The sequence below is a fragment of the Tachypleus tridentatus genome, chromosome 4, assembly GCF_004210375.1.
Source record: "Tachypleus tridentatus isolate NWPU-2018 chromosome 4, ASM421037v1, whole genome shotgun sequence".
Lineage (NCBI taxonomy): Eukaryota > Metazoa > Arthropoda > Merostomata > Xiphosura > Limulidae > Tachypleus > Tachypleus tridentatus.
Window position 1 is genome coordinate 28,242,518 of NC_134828.1, and position 27,468 is coordinate 28,269,985.

The 27,468-nt window shown below is 35.6% G+C and overlaps 1 protein-coding gene across 1 annotated transcript in view; it reads left to right on the forward strand.

Annotated features, from left to right (window-relative positions):
* Window positions 1-27,468, forward strand: part of LOC143248756 (tyrosine-protein kinase transmembrane receptor Ror2-like) — a 35,375-nt gene continuing 7,907 nt past the window's right edge. The window contains exons 1-6 of the mRNA XM_076497440.1: window positions 1-346; window positions 9,958-10,224; window positions 12,267-12,391; window positions 22,831-22,987; window positions 23,964-24,309; window positions 25,914-26,116. Of these exons, the coding sequence (XP_076353555.1) occupies window positions 271-346; window positions 9,958-10,224; window positions 12,267-12,391; window positions 22,831-22,987; window positions 23,964-24,309; window positions 25,914-26,116 (1,174 nt within the window). The 5' untranslated portion in view covers window positions 1-270. The remainder of the gene's footprint in view (window positions 347-9,957; window positions 10,225-12,266; window positions 12,392-22,830; window positions 22,988-23,963; window positions 24,310-25,913; window positions 26,117-27,468) is intronic.

Sequence of the window (27,468 nt, forward strand, 5' to 3'; positions counted from 1 at the left end):
ATGGTTGTTACATCTAGAAACATCAAGCGGAACACGTCGATAGAAGTAACGTTCGTGTCCCTAAGTTATATACACGTTTTCTGTGATGTGATTCCCCTAAAGTTTTTTGTTTTTTACTTTCACATTGCGATTCGAAAGCTGTACATCTTAATATTAAGTGTATTGACAGTCGTAGGTTCGTTTCGTTAAAAACTTGCATTAAGAAAATGTTTGACTTTGTGGTCCTAATTTAATGTGCGACGTAACGTGCAGAACTGTAAATGGTCTCAGATGACAGGGGACATAAAGACTGTCTTTTCTGTGGTGCTGGTTACTGGGATCATGAAGGTCATCACGGCAAGTGGACGTAAGTATACCGATTAACTTTCCGCGATGTTCACGTTATTACTAGAATGTTACCAGGATGTCCAGAGTAACGTTTCTGGTTATAATATGTTTTATGTCAGTTCGCATTTTGTTCTGTAATTATAAAAATATATATTTCTTACACTAACCGGCGAAGATCAAACTACAGAATAAGTTTAGATTGTTTACAGTATTGATAAAAATGTCATTTTTTTGGTTACTGTACCTCCAATATTTCCCGGCTTGCCTGTTCTAACATTTTCTGTGCTATTCGTTACCTAGTTTGCAGTTCGCACATATAAGACAGACAGACAGACGTTTCTGGATATTTTCAATTGAGATAAAAACAAAGAATACAACGACATCAGCAAGAGTGTGTTAATAAGAGAAATGAACACGTATAGTTTGACGTGGACAGCAGAATTCAAGACTGATACGCCATAATAAGAAATCAATAGAATGTTACTGTGCTACTTTTGACACCACTATCCCTCCCTACAATTTCCAGAACGGCTACTGATCAGCCATATCATCATTATCATCAGTGCGTGTCAACCTCTATCTGTTGTCTTGGCAACCTCATCAGTGTAGGCATTTCGAATCAAATGATTTGGTGTCACTGCTATTGAAATATTGCGAGTGTACCTCAAGTCTAGTATATGTCGCGTGCTGAACTGTGAACCTGCGGGCCCATGGTTCATGCCCTTCTCCAGCATAAACGTACTCCCCCACTTTGGAGCCCTGGGAACATTATAAGAAAGACGATAAGATTACATACACTATTCGATAAAGGTAGCTCAAAACTTGGCGGTGAGTGCTGTTGATTAGTTGCCTTTTGTCTAGTCACTAGTTCAAAATCAGATAAGAAAGCTGTTGTGTAGCTTTGTGCGAGTTTCAGAAACAAATTGTGTGTTAAAACTTACTACACACGCTATCACCAATTATGTCTGTGTTTACGGAGGACGAAAGTTCTTCGAGATAATTAGATAACCCCTTTTTTCTCAACTGTTTCGTATTCTCACCACAATGCTCCTGTGCTCCGACTGTGAGGTTCTTTGTTCCGCAGTGCTGTAAGTGGATTTGTGGGTGGAAGGTTGATTTCCTGAAGACGCCTCCACATCCTTAGACTTGTCGGCTCCAGTGTTATTTCAAATGGTGGTGGTCCACGGCTGGGGGCGCTTGGATCGCTTTTAGCCAATTATGTGTGTTTTATCTTCTTACATAATGTATCGAGCTATATAAATATCGAATAGTTTAGTAATTTATTTTTCTGGGAATTTCGCTTATAGAAATGCTTCTGTAATAAAATTATTTGGTAATGATACAACTATATAACAATATTCTATTATTATATATAGTTTGAGAAATTCAAAGACTGCCAACGATGTATTAAAATGGGAAATTAGTTTGTTTGTTTTTGTTTGGAAATTTCGCACAAAGCTACTCGAGGGCTATCTGTGCTAGCCGTCCTTAATTTAGCAGTGTAAGACTAGAGGGAAGGCAGCTAGTCATCACCACCCACCAACTACTCTTTACCAACGAATAGTGGGATTGACCGTCACATTATACACCCCACGGCTGGGAGGGCGAGCATGTTTAGCGCGACGCGGGCGCGAACCCGCGACCCTCGGATTACGAGTCGCACGCCTTACGCGCTAGGCCATGCCGGGCCAGGGGGGAAATTAGAGAATGCAAAATAAACTTATCCATAAAGTAAAAAACCGTGAAACTGTTGGAACAGAAATTTTAGACAGACAAGATAGTAAAACGATCCAGTGTTGGGACACGATTGCAAAACACAACAGACACTGGACAGTGAAATGTTGGAATACAATTTCTAAACAGTGACATAATACACTGTTGGGAAACGACTTCTTCTACGCTTGCGCAGTAATTCAAAATTGAAAGTCCAAAAAACAAGATAAAGGATTTTCGGCTGCTTGAAATTGAAAGAGTGACGATTTTATGAGAAGAGCAGATGTTGGAAAAGGGGAATCCTCAAACGCCGCAGCTGTAATTAGTTCTTTGTACTAGCATAAAAACTGAAAGCCGTTCTAGGAGCCGCTATGCCTTGCCTAAAAGTTGTAGAGGTGATTTAAAAACAGTGGTCGTTTCTATTAATTATTAACATTACTGAAATATATAATATGAAATTATTTTGTGAGAAAATTATGAAGAAATGGAGCCGTTGTAAAAGTATACAGAAAAATTTACTTTAAACCTAACAAAAGGAAAAAAAGGTAGTTTTTTCAACAAAATTAATATAATTACAAGTAGCGTTGTTACTTTATTTAATTACAAACCATTTACCCCAGCCTCAAAATCCTAATGGCCAGTGGATTAAGGCGTTCGACTCCTAATCTGAGGGTCGCAGGTTCGAATCTCTGTCACACCAAACATGCTCGCCCTTTCAGCCGTGGGAGCGTTATAACGTACAGTCAATACCACTATTCGTTTGTATAAGACTAGCTCAAGAGTTGGCGGTTGGTGGTGATGACTAACTGCCTTCCCTCTAGTCTTACACTGCTAAATTAGGGACGACTAGCGCAGGTATCCCTCGTGTAGCTGGTGGGCGAAATTCCAAACAAACCACAAAAACCATCAAAAGCCTAAATATCTCTATGAATTTCTTCGAAAGTTTAATTACCGTAAAATTGGAATACCAACCAAGTACTAATTTATAATGCCAAAATCAACTTCCCGCCTTTGAAACAGATATCTACATTCAGTTCTCAACCGTTCTATCAACTACCAACACTTAGACCAGACCTCTGCATTCAGTTGACTGTTCCTGCAACTAACAGCCTCTGGGTCATAGTTCTACATTCAACTGACCATTCTACCAACTACCAGCCTCTGAGACAAACACCTACTTTTATGCTTGACCTTTCTACCAGCTGACGTTCTACCAATTACCAGGCTCTGAGACAAATCTATACTCTCAATACTTCACCGTTCTACCAATTACCAGCCTCTGAGACAAATCTTTACTTTCAATACTTCACCGTTCTACCAATTACCGGCCTCTGAGAAAAATCTTTACTTTCAATACTTCACCGTTCTACCAATTACCAGCCTCTGAGACAAACCTCTACTTTCAATACTTCACCGTTCTTCCAATTACCAGCCTCTGAGACAAATCTATATTTCAATACTTCACCGTTCTACCAATTACCAGCCTCTGAGACAAATCTTTACTTTCAATACTTCACTGTTCTACCAATTACCGGCCTCTGAGACAAATCTTTACTTTCAATACTTCACTGTTCTACCAATTACCAGCCTCTGAGACAAACCTCTACTTTCAATACTTCACCGTTCTTCCAATTACCAGCCTCTGAGACAAACCTCTACTTTCAATACTTCACCGTTCTACCAATTACCGGCCTCTGAGAAAAATCTTTACTTTCAATACTTCACCGTTCTACCAATTACCAGCCTCTGAGACAAACCTCTACTTTCAATACTTCACCGTTCTACCAGCTTTCTCTAATAAAAACTGTAGAAGCTCCACTGTGTCAAACTTCTTCAACCTTCGAGCACCCGAACTTCACAGTACAGTACAGTCCTCTCTTCTAACTTCTACACCTAAACTTACATCACAGTACAGTCCTCTCTTCTAACTTCTACACCTAAACTTACATCACAGTACAGTCCTGTCTTCTAACTTCTACACCTAAAGTTACATCACAGTACAGTCCTCTCTTCTAACTTCTACACCTAAACTTACATCACAGTACAGTCCTCTCTTCTAACTTCTACACCTAAAGTTACATCACAGTACAGTCCTGTCTTCTAACTTCTACACCTAAAGTTACATCACAGTACAGTCCTGTCTTCTAACTTCTACACCTAAAGTTACATCATAGTACAGTCCTGTCTTTTAACTTCTACACCTAAAGTTACATCACAGTACAGTCCTGTCTTCTAACTTCTACACCTAAAGTTACATCACAGTACAGTCCTGTCTTCTAACTTCTACACCTAAAGTTACATCACAGTACAGTCCTCTCTTCTAACTTCTACACCTAAACTTACATCACAGTACAGTCCTCTCTTCTAACTTCTACACCTAAACTTACATCACAGTACAGTCCTCTCTTCTAACTTCTACACCTAAAGTTACATCACAGTACAGTCCTGTCTTCTAACTTCTACACCTAAAGTTACATCACAGTACAGTCCTGTCTTCTAACTTCTACACCTAAAGTTACATCATAGTACAGTCCTGTCTTTTAACTTCTACACCTAAAGTTACATCACAGTACAGTCCTGTCTTCTAACTTCTACACCTAAAGTTACATCACAGTACAGTCCTGTCTTCTAACTTCTACACCTAAAGTTACATCACAGTACAGTCCTGTCTTCTAACTTCTACACCTAAAGTTACATCACAGTACAGTCCTGTCTTCTAACTTCTACACCTAAAGTTACATCATAGTACAGTCCTGTCTTCTAACTTCTACACCTAAAGTTACATCATAGTACAGTCCTGTCTTCTAACTTCTACACCTAAAGTTACATCACAGTACAGTCCTGTCTTCTAACTTCTACACCTAAAGTTACATCACAGTACAGTCCTCTCTTCTAACTTCTACACTTAAAGTTACATCACAGTACAGTCCCCTCTTCTAACTCCTACACTTAAAGTTACATCACAGTACAGTCCCCTCTTCTAACTCCTACACCTAAAGTTACATCACAGTACAGTCCCCTCTTCTAACTCCTACACTTAAAGTTACATCACAGTACAGTCCCCTCTTCTAACTCCTACACCTAAAGTTACATCACAGTACAGTCCTCTCTTCTAACTCCTACACTTAAAGTTACATCACAGTACAGTCCCCTCTTCTAACTCCTACACCTAAAGTTACATCACAGTACAGTCCTCTCTTCTAACTCCTACACCTAAAGTTACATCATAGTACAGTCCTGTCTTCTAACTTCTACACCTAAAGTTACATCACAGTACAGTCCTGTCTTCTAACTTCTACACCTAAAGTTACATCACAGTACAGTCCTGTCTTCTAACTTCTACACCTAAAGTTACATCACAGTACAGTCCTGTCTTCTAACTTCTACACCTAAAGTTACATCATAGTACAGTCCTGTCTTTTAACTTCTACACCTAAAGTTACATCACAGTACAGTCCTGTCTTCTAACTTCTACACCTAAAGTTACATCACAGTACAGTCCTGTCTTCTAACTTCTACACCTAAAGTTACATCACAGTACAGTCCTGTCTTCTAACTTCTACACCTAAAGTTACATCACAGTACAGTCCTGTCTTCTAACTTCTACACCTAAAGTTACATCACAGTACAGTCCTCTCTTCTAACTTCTACACCTAAAGTTACATCACAGTACAGTCCTCTCTTCTAACTTCTACACCTAAAGTTACATCACAGTACAGTCCTGTCTTCTAACTTCTACACCTAAAGTTACATCACAGTACAGTCCTGTCTTCTAACTTCTACACCTAAAGTTACATCACAGTACAGTCCTGTCTTCTAACTTCTACACCTAAAGTTACATCACAGTACAGTCCTGTCTTCTAACTTCTACACCTAAAGTTACATCACAGTACAGTCCTGTCTTCTAACTTCTACACCTAAAGTTACATCACAGTACAGTCCTGTCTTCTAACTTCTACACCTAAAGTTACATCACAGTACAGTCCTGTCTTCTAACTTCTACACCTAAAGTTACATCACAGTACAGTCCTCTCTTCTAACTTCTACACCTAAAGTTACATCACAGTACAGTCCTGTCTTCTAACTTCTACACCTAAAGTTACATCACAGTACAGTCCTCTCTTCTAACTTCTACACCTAAAGTTACATCACAGTACAGTCCTGTCTTCTAACTTCTACACCTAAACTTACATCACAGTACAGTCCTCTCTTCTAACTTCTACACCTAAACTTACATCACAGTACAGTCCTCTCTTCTAACTTCTACACCTAAAGTTACATCACAGTACAGTCCTGTCTTTTAACTTCTACACCTAAAGTTACATCACAGTACAGTCCTGTCTTCTAACTTCTACACCTAAAGTTACATCACAGTACAGTCCTGTCTTCTAACTTCTACACCTAAAGTTACATCACAGTACAGTCCTGTCTTCTAACTTCTACACCTAAAGTTACATCACAGTACAGTCCTGTCTTCTAACTTCTACACCTAAAGTTACATCACAGTACAGTCCTGTCTTCTAACTTCTACACCTAAAGTTACATCACAGTACAGTCCTGTCTTCTAACTTCTACACCTAAAGTTACATCACAGTACAGTCCTCTCTTCTAACTTCTACACCTAAACTTACATCACAGTACAGTCCTGTCTTCTAACTTCTACACCTAAAGTTACATCACAGTACAGTCCTCTCTTCTAACTTCTACACCTAAAGTTACATCACAGTACAGTCCTGTCTTCTAACTTCTACACCTAAACTTACATCACAGTACAGTCCTGTCTTCTAACTTCTCCACCTAAAGTTACATTATAGCAAAGCTCACTCTTCTAACTTCTACACCTAAAGTTACATCACAGTACAGTCCTGTCTTCTAACTTCTACACCTAAAGTTACATCACAGTACAGTCCTGTCTTCTAACTTCTACACCTAAAGTTACATCACAGTACAGTCCTGTCTTCTAACTTCTACACCTAAACTTACATCACAGTACAGTCCTGTCTTCTAACTTCTCCACCTAAACTTACATCACAGTACAGTCCTGTCTTCTAACTTCTCCACCTAAAGTTACATCACAGTACAGTCTTCTCTACTAACTTCAACACCTAAAGTTACACCAGAGGACATTCCTCTCTTCTAACACCTACACCTAAAGTAACATCACAGTACAGTCCTCTCTACTAACTTCTACACCTAAAGTTACACCAGAGGACATTCCTCTCTTCTAACTCCTACACCTAAAGTTACAACATAGGACAGTGCTCTCTATTATTTCCTAAACGAGAAGCTTTTAATAGTGTTTCAGCTACACTATGTCCAACACAATCACTGTCGGTGATGTGTTTTGCTCAATCCAGAACTAATCATACCGATCGAGACATAAGCCGGCAGAGCTCTGTTCAGAACATTATCTACGTATAAGCCATTCCTTACAACAACTGTTGGTATAATGTGAGCACAATATCATTTATACGACATTGTTCACTTTTCTCGTCTTTCTACTCTAGTGGTGTTTTTGGCTTCTAGTTCTTCTTTCATCTGTAATTTACTCGTCGGATCTATTCACATTTCTTTTCAAATTTTCTTATCATAATGTTGTAAAGGTGAAACACCTGCGTGAAATACGGAAGAACTGTCAAAGAGAAACTGTGAACAAATTTACAAGTACAGAGAGACAATTTGAAAATTAAACACAGATTTGTGTAGTAGTATTGGCGAGGTTCGATCCTAGATCTTTTTAGACTGGCTTTGTTATCGACTTGTCTAGGGTCACTACCACTACAGACTGTCTACAGTTACTACTACTACAGAGTGTCTAGTCTCTACGACTACAAACTGTCTAGAATCACTACCACTTCAGACTCTTTAGTCACTAATACTATATACTGTATAGAGTCACTACCACTACAGACTGTCTAGAATCACTACCACTACAGACTGTCTAGAGTCACCACCACTACAGACTGTTTAGAGTCACCAGCACTACAGACTGTCTAGAGTCATTACCACTACAGACTGTTTAGAGTCACCAGCACTGCAGAATGTCGAGAGTCACTACCACTACAGACTGTCTAGAGTCACTACCACTACAGACTGTTTACAGTCACTTGCACTACAGACTGTTTAGAGTCACTACCACTACAGACTGTCTAGAGTCACTACTACTACAGACTGAATACAGTATCAGATTGACATCTAACAACATAGAATTTAAAGTAGTAAATAAATAGCATGTATTAATAAATAAAAATATTGTAAAGTAACCAATAATTAGAATTAACCTTTCCAAGTCAAGACTGATGACACGAACAAGTTACATTGTACTAGAACCTTTGACTGTAAGGCGATATTCCTTACAGTTAACGTACCAATTTGTTTCAACTTCACTTTCCAGTAACGACACGCTGTAATTTCTGACCGAATCGATTAGCCATGGCTGGATACATTACGACAAGCTAGCCAATATATTTCAGTGAAAGAGCAACATGGATGGTGTTATTCGGAGTTCACTATCAAGATGTTTCCTCTCAGATACAAAGTGTTGGTTTTTAGTTTCAGATACTAGACTTTGCACCATACATTAGGAACTATTGTTGATATATTTACTTGAGTTGACGTTGTTTTAAGTCTTGTATTTCGGTTGTTTGAATGTTATATATATTTCCAGAGGTTATTGCTACGTTTAACAGTCGGTGTTTTGTTTCAGTAATTAAACAAAATTTCATCAAATCATGTTTAACAGTCGGTTTTCAAAAGAAGTTAAACTGATTAGTTTTAACAGTTCGTTTTTAAAAGACGTTTCAACAGAAAACTTATAACAGTATGTAGATACACTAAACGTTATATTCAGTGTAATCTTTAAAATTTACCACAGGACTGTTGTCTCTTTTCATATAAGCGAAATACTGAGATATGAATGATCATACTGGGGACAAGTGCCCCCTCCCCAATTCCGACGTCCACGGAAGTGCATTCAACTCAATTAGTGGTAAATTTAGCGCCCGATATTCTGTGTTATTTTTTCGGAAGATGAAATGCACAGCGCTTTTGTGTACAGAACATATCTGTGGACGAAAAATGAACAAGTTTCCATGACAACAGAGTGTTGTATACAGACACTAGTCTCAAGTAAAACCTGGTTTAATCCATTGATTCGCTCGAGCGTGATGAACTCCGCAAAAAGTGCTTTTCTTTCCTGCGGGTACTAGTTTCCAGTGTACATGTTTTAAGTGTTAGTATAGAACCTTCTCCCACCAAATCCTGTAATGAAACGTATAAATGTTCTAGAAAGCGTACTTTAACGTGGCAGAGATTTAACATTTGATAACACAATAGTTATTGTGTCAGGAAGTTATGTGAAAACAAACTAACACATTTGCTGTTTTTTGGGAAGTTTCTTTTTTATGTAACAGTACATCTTGACCTCTTGGATCAGCGTAAGGCACGCGCGTCGTACTAATCATTGTAAAGAGCTTCTTAATGCGAGAGTGGGTCTTTGAAGTACAGAAAAGAAACTCTCGAACCAGTTCTGTATTTGTTTCGGTCCTTAGTTTCTAATGCATTAGTTTAGAACTTAAGTTATTTATTTAATTTTCAGAAACTACAAACCAGTTCAATGTAATAAAAATAATTTAAATTAACAAAAATTTAGTTATGAATAATAACAAGGGCCAGTCTTATATTTAACAGTTTAAATAATTTTAAGGGTCTTTCTGCCATGTTTTGTTATGTTTTAAATTTATTTCGAGACGGAGTGTTTCGAGTAAAGATTTCAAGTTCCGTTATTTATTCTCGCTAATCTTCGTATAATCAGCGAGACTGAAATCGTACGACGATCTCATGTGTAGAAAATCAGAGACTTATACGAATAGAAAAACGTCAAGAGAAATTTGTTGATCAGTTGTCACTCTTTCTTAGCCCCTGTAATTACGAACGGTCCTAGAAGTAAGACGGTAATGTCTGGAGATAATGTCAATTTCACGTGTCTAACCAGTGGTGATCCTAAACCGACCGTCACATGGCATCGGGAGGTGCTGCACGGCAGTGATGACAACTATCAAGTCGTCGACAGTAGCGTCCTCTCGCTCAGTAAAGTGGGACTAGCTGACGAAGGGGAATACAGATGCTCAGCGGAAAACATTAACGGAGTTCAAAGATCGAAAGCGGCCATCTTAACAGTTGATGGTAAGTATTGTATCAGATTTGGAGTACATAAACCCAATAATATGTGTCCATAGTAAATAAACACACATGTTAGCTAGATGTTTCATAAACACGTGGTTTGTGATAAACACAATAATATGTTGCTATAATAAATAAATACACATGGTAGCCAGAAGCTTCATAAACACGCAGTTAGTGATAAACCAAATAATATGTGGCAATAATAAATAAACCACATGGTAGCTAGAAACTTCATTAACACGCAGTTGGTGATAAACCCAATAATATGGGACAAAAATAAATAAACCACATGGTAATCACAAGCTACGTAAACACGCAGTTGGTGATAAACCCAGTAATATGTGGTGATAAAACCAATAATAATCACACGTGGTAGCCGGAAGTTTCATAAATACATGTTGTTTTTTGATAAATCCAGTGACAAATCCCGCATATAAACAGACATGGTAGCCAAAGGCGTCACAAACATATATAGTTGTGGTCGAGCACTTCATAAACACACGTAACTGCTTCCAGGTGTCTAAAGAATAAGTCATAACTATTAATCCTTTGTAAACACACGTGGTGTTTGCTGAGTGTTTTGTAAATAAATCCAGTTGCTGTCAGGTGTTTTATGAAGAGTTTTGTAACTATTGATATGACAACTTTAATAATGTATTTATTTTATCTGAATTTACGATATTGCATATGAAAAATAGCAAGATTCAGTTATAAATAACGTTAACCAATAAAATACTTTGTAATTTTTCAATCTACGCCACATAACGAAGTACAAATATAAATATTATACTTATGGAAAACAAAACTGAAAATTGGAGAAACCATCATTAGTTACCCATAAACAGTGGGCTTTTTTAACACACATATTTGACACATGACTCTATACTCTCGTTAACAAATGACAGCCAACATGAAGACGACATGTCCCTCCTGGCTGCTAGGCCTTGTTTTATTCTCTGTCTCCAGCTCTCCCTCTGATACTTACCATTGGCTTCCTACTGACATATCTGTTTGAACGCCCTGAGTAACGGAAGACCTTATGAAAGACTTCTTTCAGTAGTTTTGACAGTTTAACTGTCTCGAAGAATATGGTTTCATTAGTATTTTAGTTTATGATGCGAAACGTAAAATCTTCTCACCACACGTCAGTGACTGGATCAGCTAATTAGGCTTAATAACAAAACGTTTTACTAAATCGTTATTTTATTATTCATTTTAATTATCTTCTCTTCAATTCACTGAGTTAACAAAGCCGATTAACGAGGTTCTGTGGACATGTTGACAAAATAAAACGATCAGTCAGCTCTGAGAATCTGAAGATTTTTAAAAAGTTAACTGAAGAGACACTGCTCGACTTTTTTATAAACATTACGTACATTAGCGAGTTGTCATTCATCAGGGTTAACTCTACTCTCGCTTACATAATACTGACAACGAAATGTCAAAGGAAAAAAAAACAGATTTATGTTACCGTATTAAATTCTGCAATCAACAGATCTTAAAAACGTTTGTTTGTTTTTGAATTTTGGGCAAAACTGCACGAGGGCTATCAGCGATAGTCGTCCCTAATTTAGCAGTGTAAGACTAGAGGGAAGGCAGCTGGTCATCATCACCCACCGCCAACTCTTGGGCTACTCTTTTACCAACGAATAGTGGGATTGATCGTCACATTCGATCCCGCGACCTTCAGATGACGAATCAAGCTCCCTAACCACCTGGTCATGTCGAGCCTATCTTAAAAAAAAAAAAAAAACATTTACAGGGAACACTGAACGAAGAGTCTTTCATAGTTGAGTAATTAACTTGTACCTTTTTAGAGAGAGATTAGGACATAGTGGCAATAAAATTATCTCATGTCTTATGCCAGTTAGTCCTGTAGTTTAAGAGGAACGTTTTTTTATAATTCGAATTTTGAATGAACATTTTCACAGTAGAGAGGAAAAGCTTGTAATAGAGTCTAACTTAAAAAAACAGCCTAAAACTGCGAGTTTGGATAAAAGTGAGCTATGTTAATTTAAAAGAGTCGTTCTCTTTATTTTTAGTGGCTCCATCTATACAAGTGACGAGAACCGTTTACAACGTGACCTGGGGTTCAGAAGTCAAATTGTTTTGCTCAGCCTATGGTGCTCCACCCCCTAGAATGTCCTGGTTGAAGGATGAGAAACAGGTAAGAAGAAATTGAGGGGATAGAGAGAAGGCAGCTAGTTAGGAGCACCCGTCACCAACGCTTGGGTACTCTTTTCTGGCTGCATAGAGGGATTTGTCCTTCACTCTTATAACGCACTTGCAAATTAATTAAGAAGTGTGGAACGCATTTTTTGAGACATTGGGAAGCGAGGAATAAACCTTCGATTTTAACAGTACGTTAGACACGAGGCCACGCCCGATGACAGTAATATTTACTATGACTTAATACTTTATATGTTACACTTTATTTCACAGAGATCTAGAGACTGTAATGCACGCACTCACTCTGCATTTTCTGTATTACAGTTCATTAGAATTCATTCACGAAGTTGAAGCCTTTTATTAATGCAGCTCATTGTTCATTGAGTAACATCTCAGAATGTAACGGCGATTTTGTGGTTAGTGTCATGATAGTCAACTGCACCGCAGGGTAACTTGGAAACACAATCTGTTAATTTCTATTCTTTTTTAAATGGCTTCCCTAATCAAGAAAAAGCTTGAGGAAAGAGGAAAGTAGAGACATTCCCTATTCATTAACTACATAAGAACTTGGTCGCGTTGGTGAGTTTAATACTAGTTATCTCTACGCATATGGTGAATGAAAGTGAGGTGATATTGTGTGTGTATATAATGTATATATATATGTATGTTCAATTCCTGTTCATTATATTATAATGCTTGATATAATACCTGATTTTCAAGGTCTCGCTTTCATTATCATATTATTAAGTATGCTCCAAATCTTTTTTTTGTTAGAAATTTTAAAATACGCGGAAGTTAACGACATAGGGGAGGTTTGGTGTTTTATTTTAGTTTTACGCAGACTTTTCGTTTCTTGTGTTTTTAACGAGGATTTTATTTTTTGTGTGTGCATGCTTGACTGTTTTCTTAATACTTTACCAGTTTATTAGTTCGTTAGCAAGATTTCTTCCTCAAGATCACAAAATAATTATTCTGATTCGTGTATTTTAATGTATCGTAAGAACAGTCATAAATTAATAATGCTTGTATTTCGAAGTACTTTAAGAACAACAGTAAAGATATGGTCCGTGTAACTTAGAGCACAGTAAGAACAGTACTAAACATATCACCCGTGTATTTTGATAGTACGGTTAGAATAATATAAATAAGTTACTGACCCCTGTATATTTGAGAGTATGATTAGAACTTTATAATTAAATTATTGACCTCTGTGTATCTGAGAGTACTACCAGAACAGTACACGTAAATTGCTGACCCCTGTGTATTTGAGAGTAAAACTAGAACAATATAAGTAAATTGCTGACCTCTGTGTATTTGAGAGTAAGATTAGAACAATATTAGTAAATTACTGACCTCTGTGTATTTGAGAGTAAGACTAGAACAATATAAGTAAATTGCTGACCTCTGTGTATTTGAGAGTAAGACTAGAACAATATAAGTAAATTGCTGACCTCTGTGTATTTGAGAGTAAGACTAGAACAATATAAGTAAATTGCTGACCTCTGTGTATTTGAGAGTAAGACTAGAACAATATAAGTAAATTGCTGACCTCTGTGTATTTGAGAGTAAGACTAGAACAATATAAGTAAATTACTGACCTCTGTGTATTTGAGAGTAAGACTAGAACAATATAAGTAAATTGCTGACCTCTGTGTATTTGAGAGTAAGACTAGAACAATATAAGTAAATTGCTGACCTCTGTGTATTTGAGAGTAAGACTAGAACAATATAAGTAAATTGCTGACCTCTGTGTATTTGAGAGTAAGACTAGAACAATATAAGTAAATTGCTGACCTCTGTGTATTTGAGAGTAAGACTAGAACAGTATAAGTAAATTGCTGACCCCTGTGTATTTGAGAGTAAGACTAGAATAATATAAGTAAATTACTGACCCTTGCGTATTTGAGAATACTGCTAGAACAGTATACGTAAATTACTGACCTCTGTGTATTTGAGAATACTGCTAGAACAGTATACGTAAATTACTGACTTCTGTATTTGAAAGTTCGGTAACAACAATTGTGAAAAAATGTTCCTTTTTTACTTATTTTAACAGACTTGAAAACTTATTTATTGCGTTATTTTGTCGGAGTCTGTAGTGATTGTAGGCGAGAAACTTGGACACGATTCTCGGTCAGTGAGATATCGATCTATAAATATACGACCTCTCATAAGAAGGTTATCGCTATTTACCTACGACCAGAAAATGCTAGATAGATAATTAAGTGTAGATTAGATTTGGTTGTAACAAATTATTTTATGTTGTCTTGATTTTAAAACCTTTCAATTTGCGCTTATATTAGACAGTATGGAAACCTTACTAGCAGACGAGACACTCTTATAGAGACATTGTACTGATAAAACAAAAAAACTGAAATATGTATAAACGTTACAACAAGTAGGTAACAAGTCATCTAGGAAAAAAGTGAAAAAAATGAAACGTGATCAGATTTGTTGGCCTGAAAGGAAGGATTTATTCAGCTCAGGTGAGGGTAATTTCAACTATATAACTGAAATAGTCGAGTGAAGTATCTTTGACTATACCTAGACGTCTAACCCTTTGTGTCCACAAATAACCAATATTGTTACTAGCATCTTTGGTCACATCTTTGTTTGGCAGGTTGACTATTTACGGAGCTCTTTTCCCGCAATTTACATAAGTTTTGAAACCTTTGTTTCTTGTGGTATCGACTATGTAGCTATATCATGTTACAACAATAAAGGAAGAACTTTATCAACAACTTATTTTAACCGAATATTCGTCTATTTGATTTAATTATTTCAAGGTCATACTTATAATAGTGGTGTTTCTTAGTCCCCATTTACACTGTGTATACTTTATGTTATATAAGAACAACTGAACGACGCGTTTTACAGTGTTGAAAATTTGAAAAATAAAAATAAAGTTGAACAGTAAACTTTCCCAGCAATGATTAAAATCACGTGAAACTTGCCAGGATGAAAGGATATCCATTAATCTGATTCAAGTTACAGTCTGTTCACAGTATCCACTAATCTGTTTACAGTTATAGTCTGTACACAGTATCCACTAATCTGTTTACAGTTATAGTCTGTACACAGTATCCACTAATCTGTTTACCGTTACAGTCTGTACACAGTATCCATCAATCTGTTTACAGTTACAGGCTGTACACAGTATCCATCAATCTGTTTACAGTTACAGGCTGTACACAGTATCCACTAATCTGTTTACAGTTATAGTCTGTACACAGTATCCACTAATCTGTTTACAGTTATAGTCTGTACACAGTATCCACTAATCTGTTTACCGTTACAGTCTGTACACAGTATCCATCAATCTGTTTACAGTTACAGGCTGTACACAGTATCCACTAATCTGTTTACAGTTACAGTCTTTACACAGTATCTACCAATCAGTTTATAGTTATAGTCTCTACACAGTATCCACAAATCTGTTTACAGTTACAGTCTGTAAGAAGTATCTACTAATCTGTTTACCGTTATAGTCTTTACACAGCATCCACCAATCTGTTTACAGTTATAATCTATACACAGTATTAACCAGTCTGTTTACAGTTACAGTATTTACACAATATCCATCAATGTGTTTACAGTTACGGTCTTTACAGAGTATCCACCAATCTGTTTACAGTGATAATCTTCACACAGTATCCACCAATCTGTTTACAGTGAAGTCTCTACATAGTATCTACCAATTTGTTTACAGTTATTGTCTTTACACAGCATCCACTAATCTGTTTACAGTCACATTCTGTACACAGTATCAACCAATATGTTTACAGTTACAGTCTGTGCACAGTATCCATCAATCTGTTTACAGTTACGGTCTGTAAACAGTATCGAACAATCTGTTCACAGTTATAGTCTGTACGCACTATCCACAAATGTTCGGCCTGTGCACAGAGAATACACTAATCTGATCACTGTTTCTTCCTGTACAGTATACACCAGTTTAAAATCTATACATATTAACAATATAGACAAATTTAACTATAATTGCTGTCTGTACACAGTATTCACAAATCTTATTAACGATTATTGACAACACGGTGTTCTGTAAACTGATTAGAAACATTGTAAACGCTGTATCTAGAAACGTGATTAGCGATATTGTCTACACAGTATCCCAAAATCTGTCTATTCAATGTCGCGAAATATGCTAAAGAAAAAACGTGCAATGAAACAGCGAGTGACATACGAAGATACAAGCCAGTCTGTGTTACATGATATTAATTTCAGTACGGAGCGACAAAAGGGGGCCGTCTCTAGTTCTTGTTCCTTACTCACAAGAAACGAAGCCGATAGACAAAAAATCTTGAGTTAATGTGAAGCAGAACTGAACGTCTTTTGTAGTGTTTTCTGTTATAACTTGTGCTCCCGGACGTACTGAATAACAATCAAGAGGCTCACATCTATCAGATATCAACTAAAACAACTGAACAATAAAAAATAAACTGAAGTAGCTAGCAAGTATTTAAAAAGGACTATAATAAAAAGACACACTTCTTGTTAGGTATCACAGTTCCAAGTTAACACGTGAAGATAATTCAAGTTGAGGAACTCCAAAGTAAGGTCTCATTATATCAACTTTATCCAACGATAAAGTTCAATTGGGAAACTAAGGGTTGAGTTTAGAAATATAAAAGGTTTATCAAATCAAAATTGGAGTAGTTAGAGCCCCAATGGCATTACAGTTTCCCGAAATGTCGCGAGAGGAACGGGTTGTTTAGTTGCCATGATATATGATCACGTCATAATTCCACGAAGTGGAACCAGAGAGCGCAGCTAGCTTAGAGATGGGTGATATCATAGTTCAATACCAGAAAGCCTGTTTCTAAAGGTGTTTTGGTTATTTTAGAGCAAAGCCACAGTGGTCTATTTGCTATATCCACCATGGGGAGTCGAACCCGAGATTTTAGCGTTGTAAGTCCATATACTTACCACTGTCCCATTGGAAGACTAATATAGCTGGATTGTCTTACTAAGGTTTCTAATCACATATTTAATCATAGCTTTACATTTCCTGACGTTATATATTGCTGCTCGTTCATTCCAACTCATTATATAAGAAATTATGTAGTTATAAACAACAGAGTCGAGTCTAAGTCTTCTATTTCAACATTCGGTTGAGACACTGTCAGTTGGCTTAGAATAATTTTTAAATGAAAAATTGATTCAGTTCAAGTTTATAATAATTACACAAACTTGTGAAATGTATGAGATTTCTCTATACACTAATATCTAAGTATTATTCTAAATATCTCATATTATATTGTTTCAAAAGTGTTTAAAGCAGTATTGCTTATCTCTAATTCTTTATTTCTGTATTCAATTACAGATTCTGATTATATACAAATAATCCTGAAAAAGGAGACTTATTTAAATATCATGTAATGATAGAATCCTACACGTTTAATAACTCGATTTTATGATATTAATACACCTTGAGAAAATATTTCATTTATAATACTTTATAACTTTAGATTAACAAGGATGAACATTACACTTCCACAGATGCTGAATTATGTTAAAACCATTATTAGGGACAATATTACTGTCAGTATTACTCTCACAAATCTGCTGTTATCTGTTATTTGAATGAGACCATATCTTACACTTTGCTGCATAATAAATATAGAATAACAACATTTACCATTTTCTTCATAACAGAATTTTCTTGGACATAAGACGACAACGGTAATTATTATAACATATACTAATGAACAATACCGAAAACGGGGTTGGCAATCTAATCATAAAATAACCTTTATTTGTAAATCAAGTAATTATTTTTCATCTGTTTCAAAACCATTCCTCAAGTGGATTTTGAAATTGCTAACATATCATGTGTTATATCTCATTTACACTTTACAAATGGATTATCAATTATATAAAAATCATCTGTTACAAGTCAGTGTTCCGTATTTTCCTTACATAAAACTCACTTATCATCATAGAATAATATACTAAAGATAGTATACTATCTTTAGATATATAGACATATTCCATAAATGGATTGTAAGTCAGTTCTAGCTAGTTATTGGTCACCATAAATGGATTGTAAGTCAGTTCTAGCTAGTTATTGGTCACCATAAATGAAACACAAGGGCATTCTCTAAAGTTATCAAAATATTGAATAAGTACACTGAACCATAGAACTTCTCGTTGGATTTAAGTAAGTATTTTTTTTTAATAACAGTAACGTTATTTTGTAACTTAAACCAGAATGTTCTAAAATGTTGTCAACTGAAGTCTGAGATGCAGCTTCAAATTTTGAAGATGTCTCAAGTCTTACTTTCGCAATTATCGTAAAAGAAGTCTCAACTATACTCCCAATCTCTGTTCTAGTCTCGAGTTAAATTTAATTACGTGAATCATTCTTCTTAGTTCTCGTATAAAGTGAATGTTTTCTGTCCAGAAACAGAATAACTATTGATTTTTAATCTCTTTCTTTCTGATGTTTTGGTCGCGCACGTGCAGATCGAATCGCAATCCACGTCTTTGTCGTAGAGTTCCTCTGTGTGTTATTTGTGATATAATAATCAAATTATAACAGATGTTTAGACAGATGTAGACTCGACTGAGGTCACTCACTGACCTAACCTCTTGAGAAACAATCGTCCGTTTAAATCTCATCAGAGTTTCACATTGAAAAACATGGGTTCGCTTACAAGATCTGAAACATCCTGTATTAGAGAAACCAACAGTTAACGTGTTACTGAATGAAATCTAGACCTTTAATCAACCTGAAACCTCTCAGAAGGAACACATATCAAGAGAGGTAAAAACCACAATGATATCGTAATTTCAACTTTTAAAAACTATCTAATATTTTCGGACTGTTAAGGCTCATAGAATAATAATAATAATAATAATAATTTAACACAACTAAACGTTTCACTCCAAATTATCGCTATTATATACTCTTCAAAAAAAGAAACGCAAAAGGCAAAATATGAGACACATTGTTAACAAGTTTATTCCGGGTAGTTCTGTATGACATGTGTGAAACTTTGCACATTCACTGCTGAACATCCAAAGTCTGCAAAGGCGAAGTCCACGCTCACTAGGTGAAGTTTAACGTCACTCAACATCAATAACGAGTATGCCCCCCGTGCGCATCAATAACTGCTTGGCATCTCTTGCCCATGGAAGCGATGAGATGACGAATCACATCCTGTGGAATGGCTGTCCACTGAGCCTGCAAAGCTGCCAAAAGCTGAGGTAGAGTCTGCGGTTGAGGTTGTCGCAGACGTCGGTCCAACTCGTCCCAAAGATGTTCGATGGGGTTTAAATCTGGTGATCTGGAGGGCCAGGGAAGAACGTTGATGTTGTGGTGTCTCAAGAAGACAGTGGTGAGTCGGGCTGTGTGAGGACGGACGTTGTCATGTTAAAAAACGTCGTTGACGTTCACCATGATGGGTTGCACATGGGGCCTAAGAATCTCGTAGACGGTTGCGTACGGTCTGATCGGAAATTCTACGCAGCCCTGGTATGGTTGAGGCAGTAGACGTCGCAGTGGTGGTCCTATCCCGAAGTTGACGTAACCGGATGTTGCGATCTTGTGCGGGCGTGGTCACACGAGGACTGCCAGATCGTGGACGGTCACGAGTTGATCCATGTTGTTGGTGACGATTTCATAGCCTTGTGATGGTGCTTGGGTGGACATTCACAGCTCTGGCAACATCTGATCGAGATTCGCCTGCTTTCAAGCGACCAATGGCGTTGTTGCGTTGTGCTTCAGTCAGTCTTGGCGTAACTGTATTGCGTGTCGGTGCCTTAACACTGAGCTATGGAAACCGAGAACCCGTCACTTTTATAGGGATTTTGCACATGTTGCACTTGCAGAACATGCAGATCTCTCAAACAAATTTATTGGACACGAATGCATTTTGGCGAAAAATCCGATGTTTTCCTCCGTTTTCAAAGTGCACAACTTTTATTGTCATTTTGGCCTGACAATCAGTGCCTTAACACGTGTAACATCACATACTCTGAGCTTGTAACGTTATTACATATATTTCTCTTTAAAATAACAAAAATATCCCTTTTGCGTTTCTTGTTTTGAAGAGTATATTATATTACCAACGTTTAAAGAATATAAAACTACAAGAGGTAGACCGTTGAAAGATATCTTGTTTGTTTACGAATGTTGTAGACAATCACTTTTTCCTACTTTTGATACAAATCCAGTAGCAGAAGATCGTCTCACACATTGTTTGTTTATCAATGTTGTAAACAGCCACATCTTCCTAAATTTGATACAAATTCAGTGGTAAATGATCCTCTCACACATTGTTTGTTCATGAATGTTGTAGACAGCCACTTCTTCCTACTTTTGATACAAATCAAGTTGCACAGAATCCTTTCACACATTGTTTCATATGAATGTTGTAGATAGCCACTTTTTCCAACTTTTAATAAAAATCCAGTGGTACAAAATACTCTCACACATTATTTGTTTATGAATGTTTTAAACAGCCACTACTTTCTACTTTTGTTACAAATCCAGTGGTAGAGTATCCTCTCACACATCGTTTGTTTATGAATGTTGTAGACAATCACTTCTTCCTACTTTTGACCCAAATTCAGTGGTACAGAATCCTCCCACACATTGTTAGTTCATGAATGTTGTAGGCAGTCACTTCTTCCTACTTTTGATACAAATCCAGTAATAGAAGATCCTCTCACACGCTGTTTGTTCATGTATGTTGTAGACAGCAACAATCCTCTACCACTGGATTTGATTCAAAAGTAGGAAGAAGTGGATGTTTACAACATTCATAAAAAACAGTGTGTGAGACGATCCTCTTACACAATGTTTGTTTATGAATGTTGTAGACAGCCGTTTCTTCCTACTTTTGATACAAATCCAGTGGTAGAGGATCCTCTCACACATTGTTTGTTTATTAATGTTGTACACAGCCACTTCTTCCTACTTTTGATACAAACCTAGTGGTAGAGGATCCTCTCACACATTGTTTGTTTATGAATGTTGTAGACAGCCATTTCTTTTCACTTTTGATACATATCCAGTAGTAGAGGATCCTCTCACACTTAGTTTGTTTATGAATGTTGTAGACAGCCACTTCTTCCTACTTTTGATACATATCCAGTAGTAGAGGATCCTCTCACACTTAGTTTGTTTATGAACGTTGTAAACAGCCACTTCTTCATACTTTTGATACAAATCCAGTAGTAAAGAATCTTCCCACACATTGCTTTTTTATGAATGTTGTAGACAGCCACTTCTTCCTACTTTTGATACAAATCCAGTAATAGAGGATCCTCTCACACATTGTTTGTTTATGAATGTTGTAAACAGCCATTTCTTCCTACTTTTGTTACAAATGAGGTGGTACAGGATCCTGTCACACATTATTTGTTTATGAATGTTGTAGACAGCCACTTCTTCCTACTTTTGACGCAAATTCAATGGTACAGAATCCTTCCACACATTGTTTGTTTATGAATGTTGTAGATAAGCACTTCTTCGTACTTGTGATACAAATCCAGTGGTACAGGATCCTCTCACACGTTGTTTGTTCATGTATGTTGTAGACAGCAACTTGTTCCTACTTTTGATACAAATCCAGTGGTAGAAGATCGTCTCACACATTGTTTGTTTATGAATGTTGTAAACAGCCACTTCTTTTTACTTTTGATACAAATCCAGTGTTAGAGGATCCTCTCACACATTGTTTGTTTATGAATTTTGTAGACAGCCATTTCTTTCTACTTTTGATACGAATCCTTTGGAAGAGGATCCTCTCACATATTATTTGTTTATGAATGTTGTAGACAATCACTTTTTCCTACTTTTGATACAAATCCAGTAGAATTTTAGAACTCATGACTGGAGAAGTGAAAAACATAAATAAATTAATATTGTTGTAAGTTATGTATTAATATTTTAATTTACTTGTTTGTTTACTAAAGAGACCTAATAATGGTGATGATGACGTAATGATGCTGATAATCCATGTCATAAATAGAAAACGAAGATGGTCTAAATACATGACTTGGTGAATTATTTAGTTAAATCAGTTAATGAGTTGTCGAGGAGTTATTCACTTTCGTTTATGATTTAAACACTGAGAGTTATTGCATTTTTTGTCTGTGATTCAGTTAGTTCGTGAGTTAGGCAGTGTGTTTGATTAATGAGGAAATCCCACAAGTAGGTGTCTAGCATTCCGTTGAAACATTCTTTGCGAAGCTAGGCCTAACTGTGAATGTAACCTGCAGTGAACGTTAAACAAGAAATAAGTTAAATTGTTATTGTTATGTGGACTGTAGTTTGACCTAGTAATCCAAAAAGACTTCCTTCTATTCCCAGCGATAGAATAAGTTACTAAAATTTAATACTGCCCGAGTGAATATATGAAAATCTATAAACATTTACACACATGATACTAAAATAAATACTTTATTTAGTTACCTCAGACGAGAAAGGAGTTGTTTCACTCTGTCCTGTCGTTCACTGCTACTCAGTCTGTCAAATACACCTGTCAAGCCGTGACTCATCTCCGAAGCTCCAACCGTATCCTTAAAGACTCCAAAGACTTTTATGTCTATGTTTTTCCCAGTTTTAGTAAGTTTACATTAGTTGAGTTAAATAATTTCTTATTAGCTACAACTTAAAATATTTTACAAAGAATTTCCTATAATAATAAATTGCTGGTTTAAGAGCTTTTTTTTGTTTATTTTTAGAGCGAAATTACATTTGGCTATCTGCTGTGTCAACAACGTGGAATCGAACCCTTGATTCTAATGCTGTAAGTCTGTTTGTTTACGGGATTCAAGACGTTTTATTTCTTTGTAAAGTACAATTTTACTCGCTGAGCCATCTGTGTTCTGCTCACCGCAACTATTGAAACTTGATTTCAAACGTTATGAGTTGTTAGCTGTGCTACCGGTGGGAGTGTTTTGAAGTTATGAAAATTATGTGAACTCAAGTTACTTAATATACAAATAAAATACAACATTAAAAACTAGATTATTGTGTCATATAAATTGTTTTACAGTATCTCACGGTTAAGTCTAAAGGTATATAACCGGGTTTCGATACCTGTGGTGGACACAGCAGAGATAGCCCATTGTGTAGTTTTATATTTAGCATTAGACAAAAAAAACGAACATAAGTACTGTTAAAAATCAGGTTAACATGAAAAATAAGTGGAAAATCACATTAAAAACTTGCAAAAAATTGCAAACCGTTGTGCGGACAAATGCACCAAACTCGAAATGATAATGGAGAAATTCGACTTTGAATGAAATATTAGAGAAACATTGAAACTCAAATCACAGCAAAAATAGTTCTAGAAGAGAAAATCTACAATTTATTTGAATAATTGTTCAGAACAAACCAAGATACCAATAACGACAAATTATTAAACATAAGTAGTCGAAAAGAACATTCCGAAGCTGTGTTTATACTTGTCTTTGCTTTTCTGTAGCTGGCAATGTGTGAGAGATAATTTAATTAATTAGTTGAACTTAAAGAAAGGTGAAGGTTTTGTTCTAGTTTAAGAGTGTTAAAAAACAAACAGGGAATTATACTGATTTAGGTGAAGAGACCGGAGAAGAACGCGTGACGGAAGAAAGGATGATGGACGATGAAAATCTTCCCGAAGTTAGACATAACGTTACAGTACCCTTTGTTTCCAACGGAACATGCCGCCCTTATTCAGGAGTCATCTGTGCTGCTGAGCTTAACCGGGCAGGTTTAGTTTTCTACAATTATAGTAACTCTCTCCTGCATGTCAACGAACAGATCACTGAGGCCCTCTGGACGGAACTAATCACTCCCCTTCCTGAACCGTGCCGAAGTGCAGCTCGAAGGCTTCTGTGTTACTACGCGTTTCCACAGTGTAAAAGAGAAGGTGGTTCCATCCAAGCAATGCCGCTTTGCAGGTAGAGAAAGCTGAATAAATTACACAAAATAATTCAAAAACATATATAAACACAATAATAATTACAGAACAGAGAATAAGTCATTCTACATTAGAATATATAGTCCTAATACACCCTAAAAGTACTTTTATCATGGGTTCTCTTTGGTGACTTTTAGATTATTCTGAATCATAATATGTAAATTAATGATTTTCTAGATTATACTGAGTCACACTATATAAATTAATGATTTGCAGGTTATCCTAAATCACACTATATAAGTTAACGATTTATAGATTATCTTGAACCACGCCATGTAAATTAACGATTTATAGGTTATCTTGAATCATATAATGTAGATTAGTGATTTATAAATTATCCTGAATCACACTATGTAGATTAATGATTTATAGATAATCCTGAATTGCATTATGTAAATGAATGATTTATGGATTATCCTGAATCACATTATGTAAATTAATGATTCAAGGGTTATTCTGAATCACAATATGTAAATTAACAATTTATAGGTTATCCTGAATCACACTATGCAGATTAATGATTTATAGATTATCCTGAATCACACTGTGTAAATTAATGTTTTATAGATTATCCTGGATCACACTATGTAAATTAATAATTTATAGGTTATCCTGAATCACATAATGTAGCTTAATTATTTATAGATTATCCCAAACTACATTATGTAGATTAATGATTTATAAATTATCCTGATAATAGATTAGTGTTTTGAAAATTATCTTGAACTGCATTAAGTAGATTAGTGATTTTTATGTTATCATTCACCACATTATGTAGATTAGTGTTTTGTAGGTTACCATTCACCTCATTAAGTAGATTAGTGTTTTGTAGGTTATCATTCACCACATTAAATAGATTAGTGGTTTGTAGGTTATCATTCACCTCATTAAGTAGATTAGTGTTTTGTAGGTTATCATTCACCTCATTAAATAGATTAGTGTTTTGTAGGTTATCATTCACCACATTATGTAGATTAGTGGTTTGTAGGTTATCATTCACCTCATTAAGTAGATTAGTGTTTTGTAGGTTATCATTCACCTCATTAAATAGATTAGTGTTTTGTAGGTTACCATTCACCTCATTAAGTAGATTAGTGTTTTGTAGGTTATCATTCACCACATTAAATAGATTAGTGGCTTGTAGGTTATCATTCACCTCATTAAGTAGATTAGTGTTTTGTAGGTTATCATTCACCACATTAAATAGATTAGTGTTTTGTAGGTTACCATTCACCTCATTAAGTAGATTAGTGGTTTGTAGGTTATCATTCACCACATTAAGTAGATTAGTGTTTTGTAGGTTATCATTCACAACATTAAGTAGATTAGTGTTTTGTAGGTTATCATTCACCACATTAAATAGATTAGTGTTTTGTAGGTTATCTTGAACCACATTAAGTAGATTAGTGTTTTGTAGGTTATCATTCACCACATTAAATAGATTAGTGGTTTCTAGGTTATATTGAACCACATTAAGTAAATTAGTGATTTGTTGGCTATCTTAAACTAAGTAAATTAATGTGATCAGGTTTGTAACAAGTCTCCCTTGTTTCATATAAAAACTAAGAATGGAAATATTTCCAGGGATGACTGCATAGCTGTTCGTGAACTGTTTTGCTATAACCAGTGGGCACAGATCGAAGACAACAAAGAAAAGGGGATCTACTTTAAATCCCGGGGACATTTTCGACTCCCTCATTGTGCAGACCTCCCCAGTTGGACTAATTCAACCAAGTCCTCTTGCTCATATGCTGGACTGACAGAATTCAAAGAAGAGGAAGTGACAAGTACGACTTTGTACAATATGTTTAGTTCTCTACTTCTAAAACATTAACTGACCTGTTGAGCATCGCCATTTGGATTGAGTATATTGGTTCCAACAACGTTGTTTTAAACTCTAGTGTGTTTTAGGTTTCTTCATTTCTTTCTCTTACATAATCTGTTTGGACATAAAATGTCATTCATCATTTTGAATATAAAATTAACAAACTCCTCAAGATCAGGGGAACAATTAATATGAATCAATATTTTTTTCCAGACTATTACCACTTTTGTGTCATTGGGAAAACACAAATTAAAATGATTTGGGGATGAACCGTCGTTATATTGGCCTTTTTTTATAGAATCGACTTCATGTTGTTTCACCTATAATTGATTTAATTATAGGAGCAGCTCACTAGTAGAAGTACTACAGTGACAATTATTTTATTATGTAAAAGATTCGAGGATGTTTTAAACTATCACACTGATAATTATATTATTACATAATGAATTTCTTGAATTTTTCTAAAGAACTGTAGTTGTGTTTCGTATATTGTTATTATTTAATGTATTTGAGGATTTTCTTAGAACATTAATAGTGTTAATTATATTATTATGTAATTGATTTGAATATTTTCCTATAAATAATAGTATTAGTTGTATTGTGATGTAATGTATTCAATTTTTTAGAAGTATTTTAGTATATAATGGATTTGATGATTGGTTTAGGAACTATACTGGTGTTAATCATACTAATTTTTAATGTATTAGAGGATGTTTTAGAAATACTAGAAGTATTGTAGTTACAATAATGTTATCATGCAATGGATTTGAGGATGACTTAGAAATACTAGAAGTATTGTAGTTACAATAATGTTATCATGCAATGGATTTGAGGATGACTTAGAAATACTAGAAGTATTGTAGTTACAATAATGTTATCATGCAATGGATTTGAGGATGACTTAGAAATACTAGAAGTATTGTAGTTACAATAATGTTATCATGCAATGGATTTGAGGATGGCTTAGAACTATTATAATGTTAATTATGTAATGAATTGGAAGATTTTTTAAAAATATTGTAGTGTTAATCGTATTATCACATAATGGATTTGTAAATATTTTAGAGGTATTGTAACATTAATTGCATAATTATGTAAAGGGTTAATGGATTGATTTAATTATAATAATAAGCTATAGCTGTGACTTTCGTGTTTCAAGCTGGAATAACACGACACTATTATTACTTTCATTTTTTTATGTAATACTACACAAACCAACTGTTTTCTGTTTATTTTACTTTTAGGTAACACTAAGTATGTTGTTTTAATTTTTTAAAATTCAAATCTTTGTAAAAATAATCAAAAGTATTACTT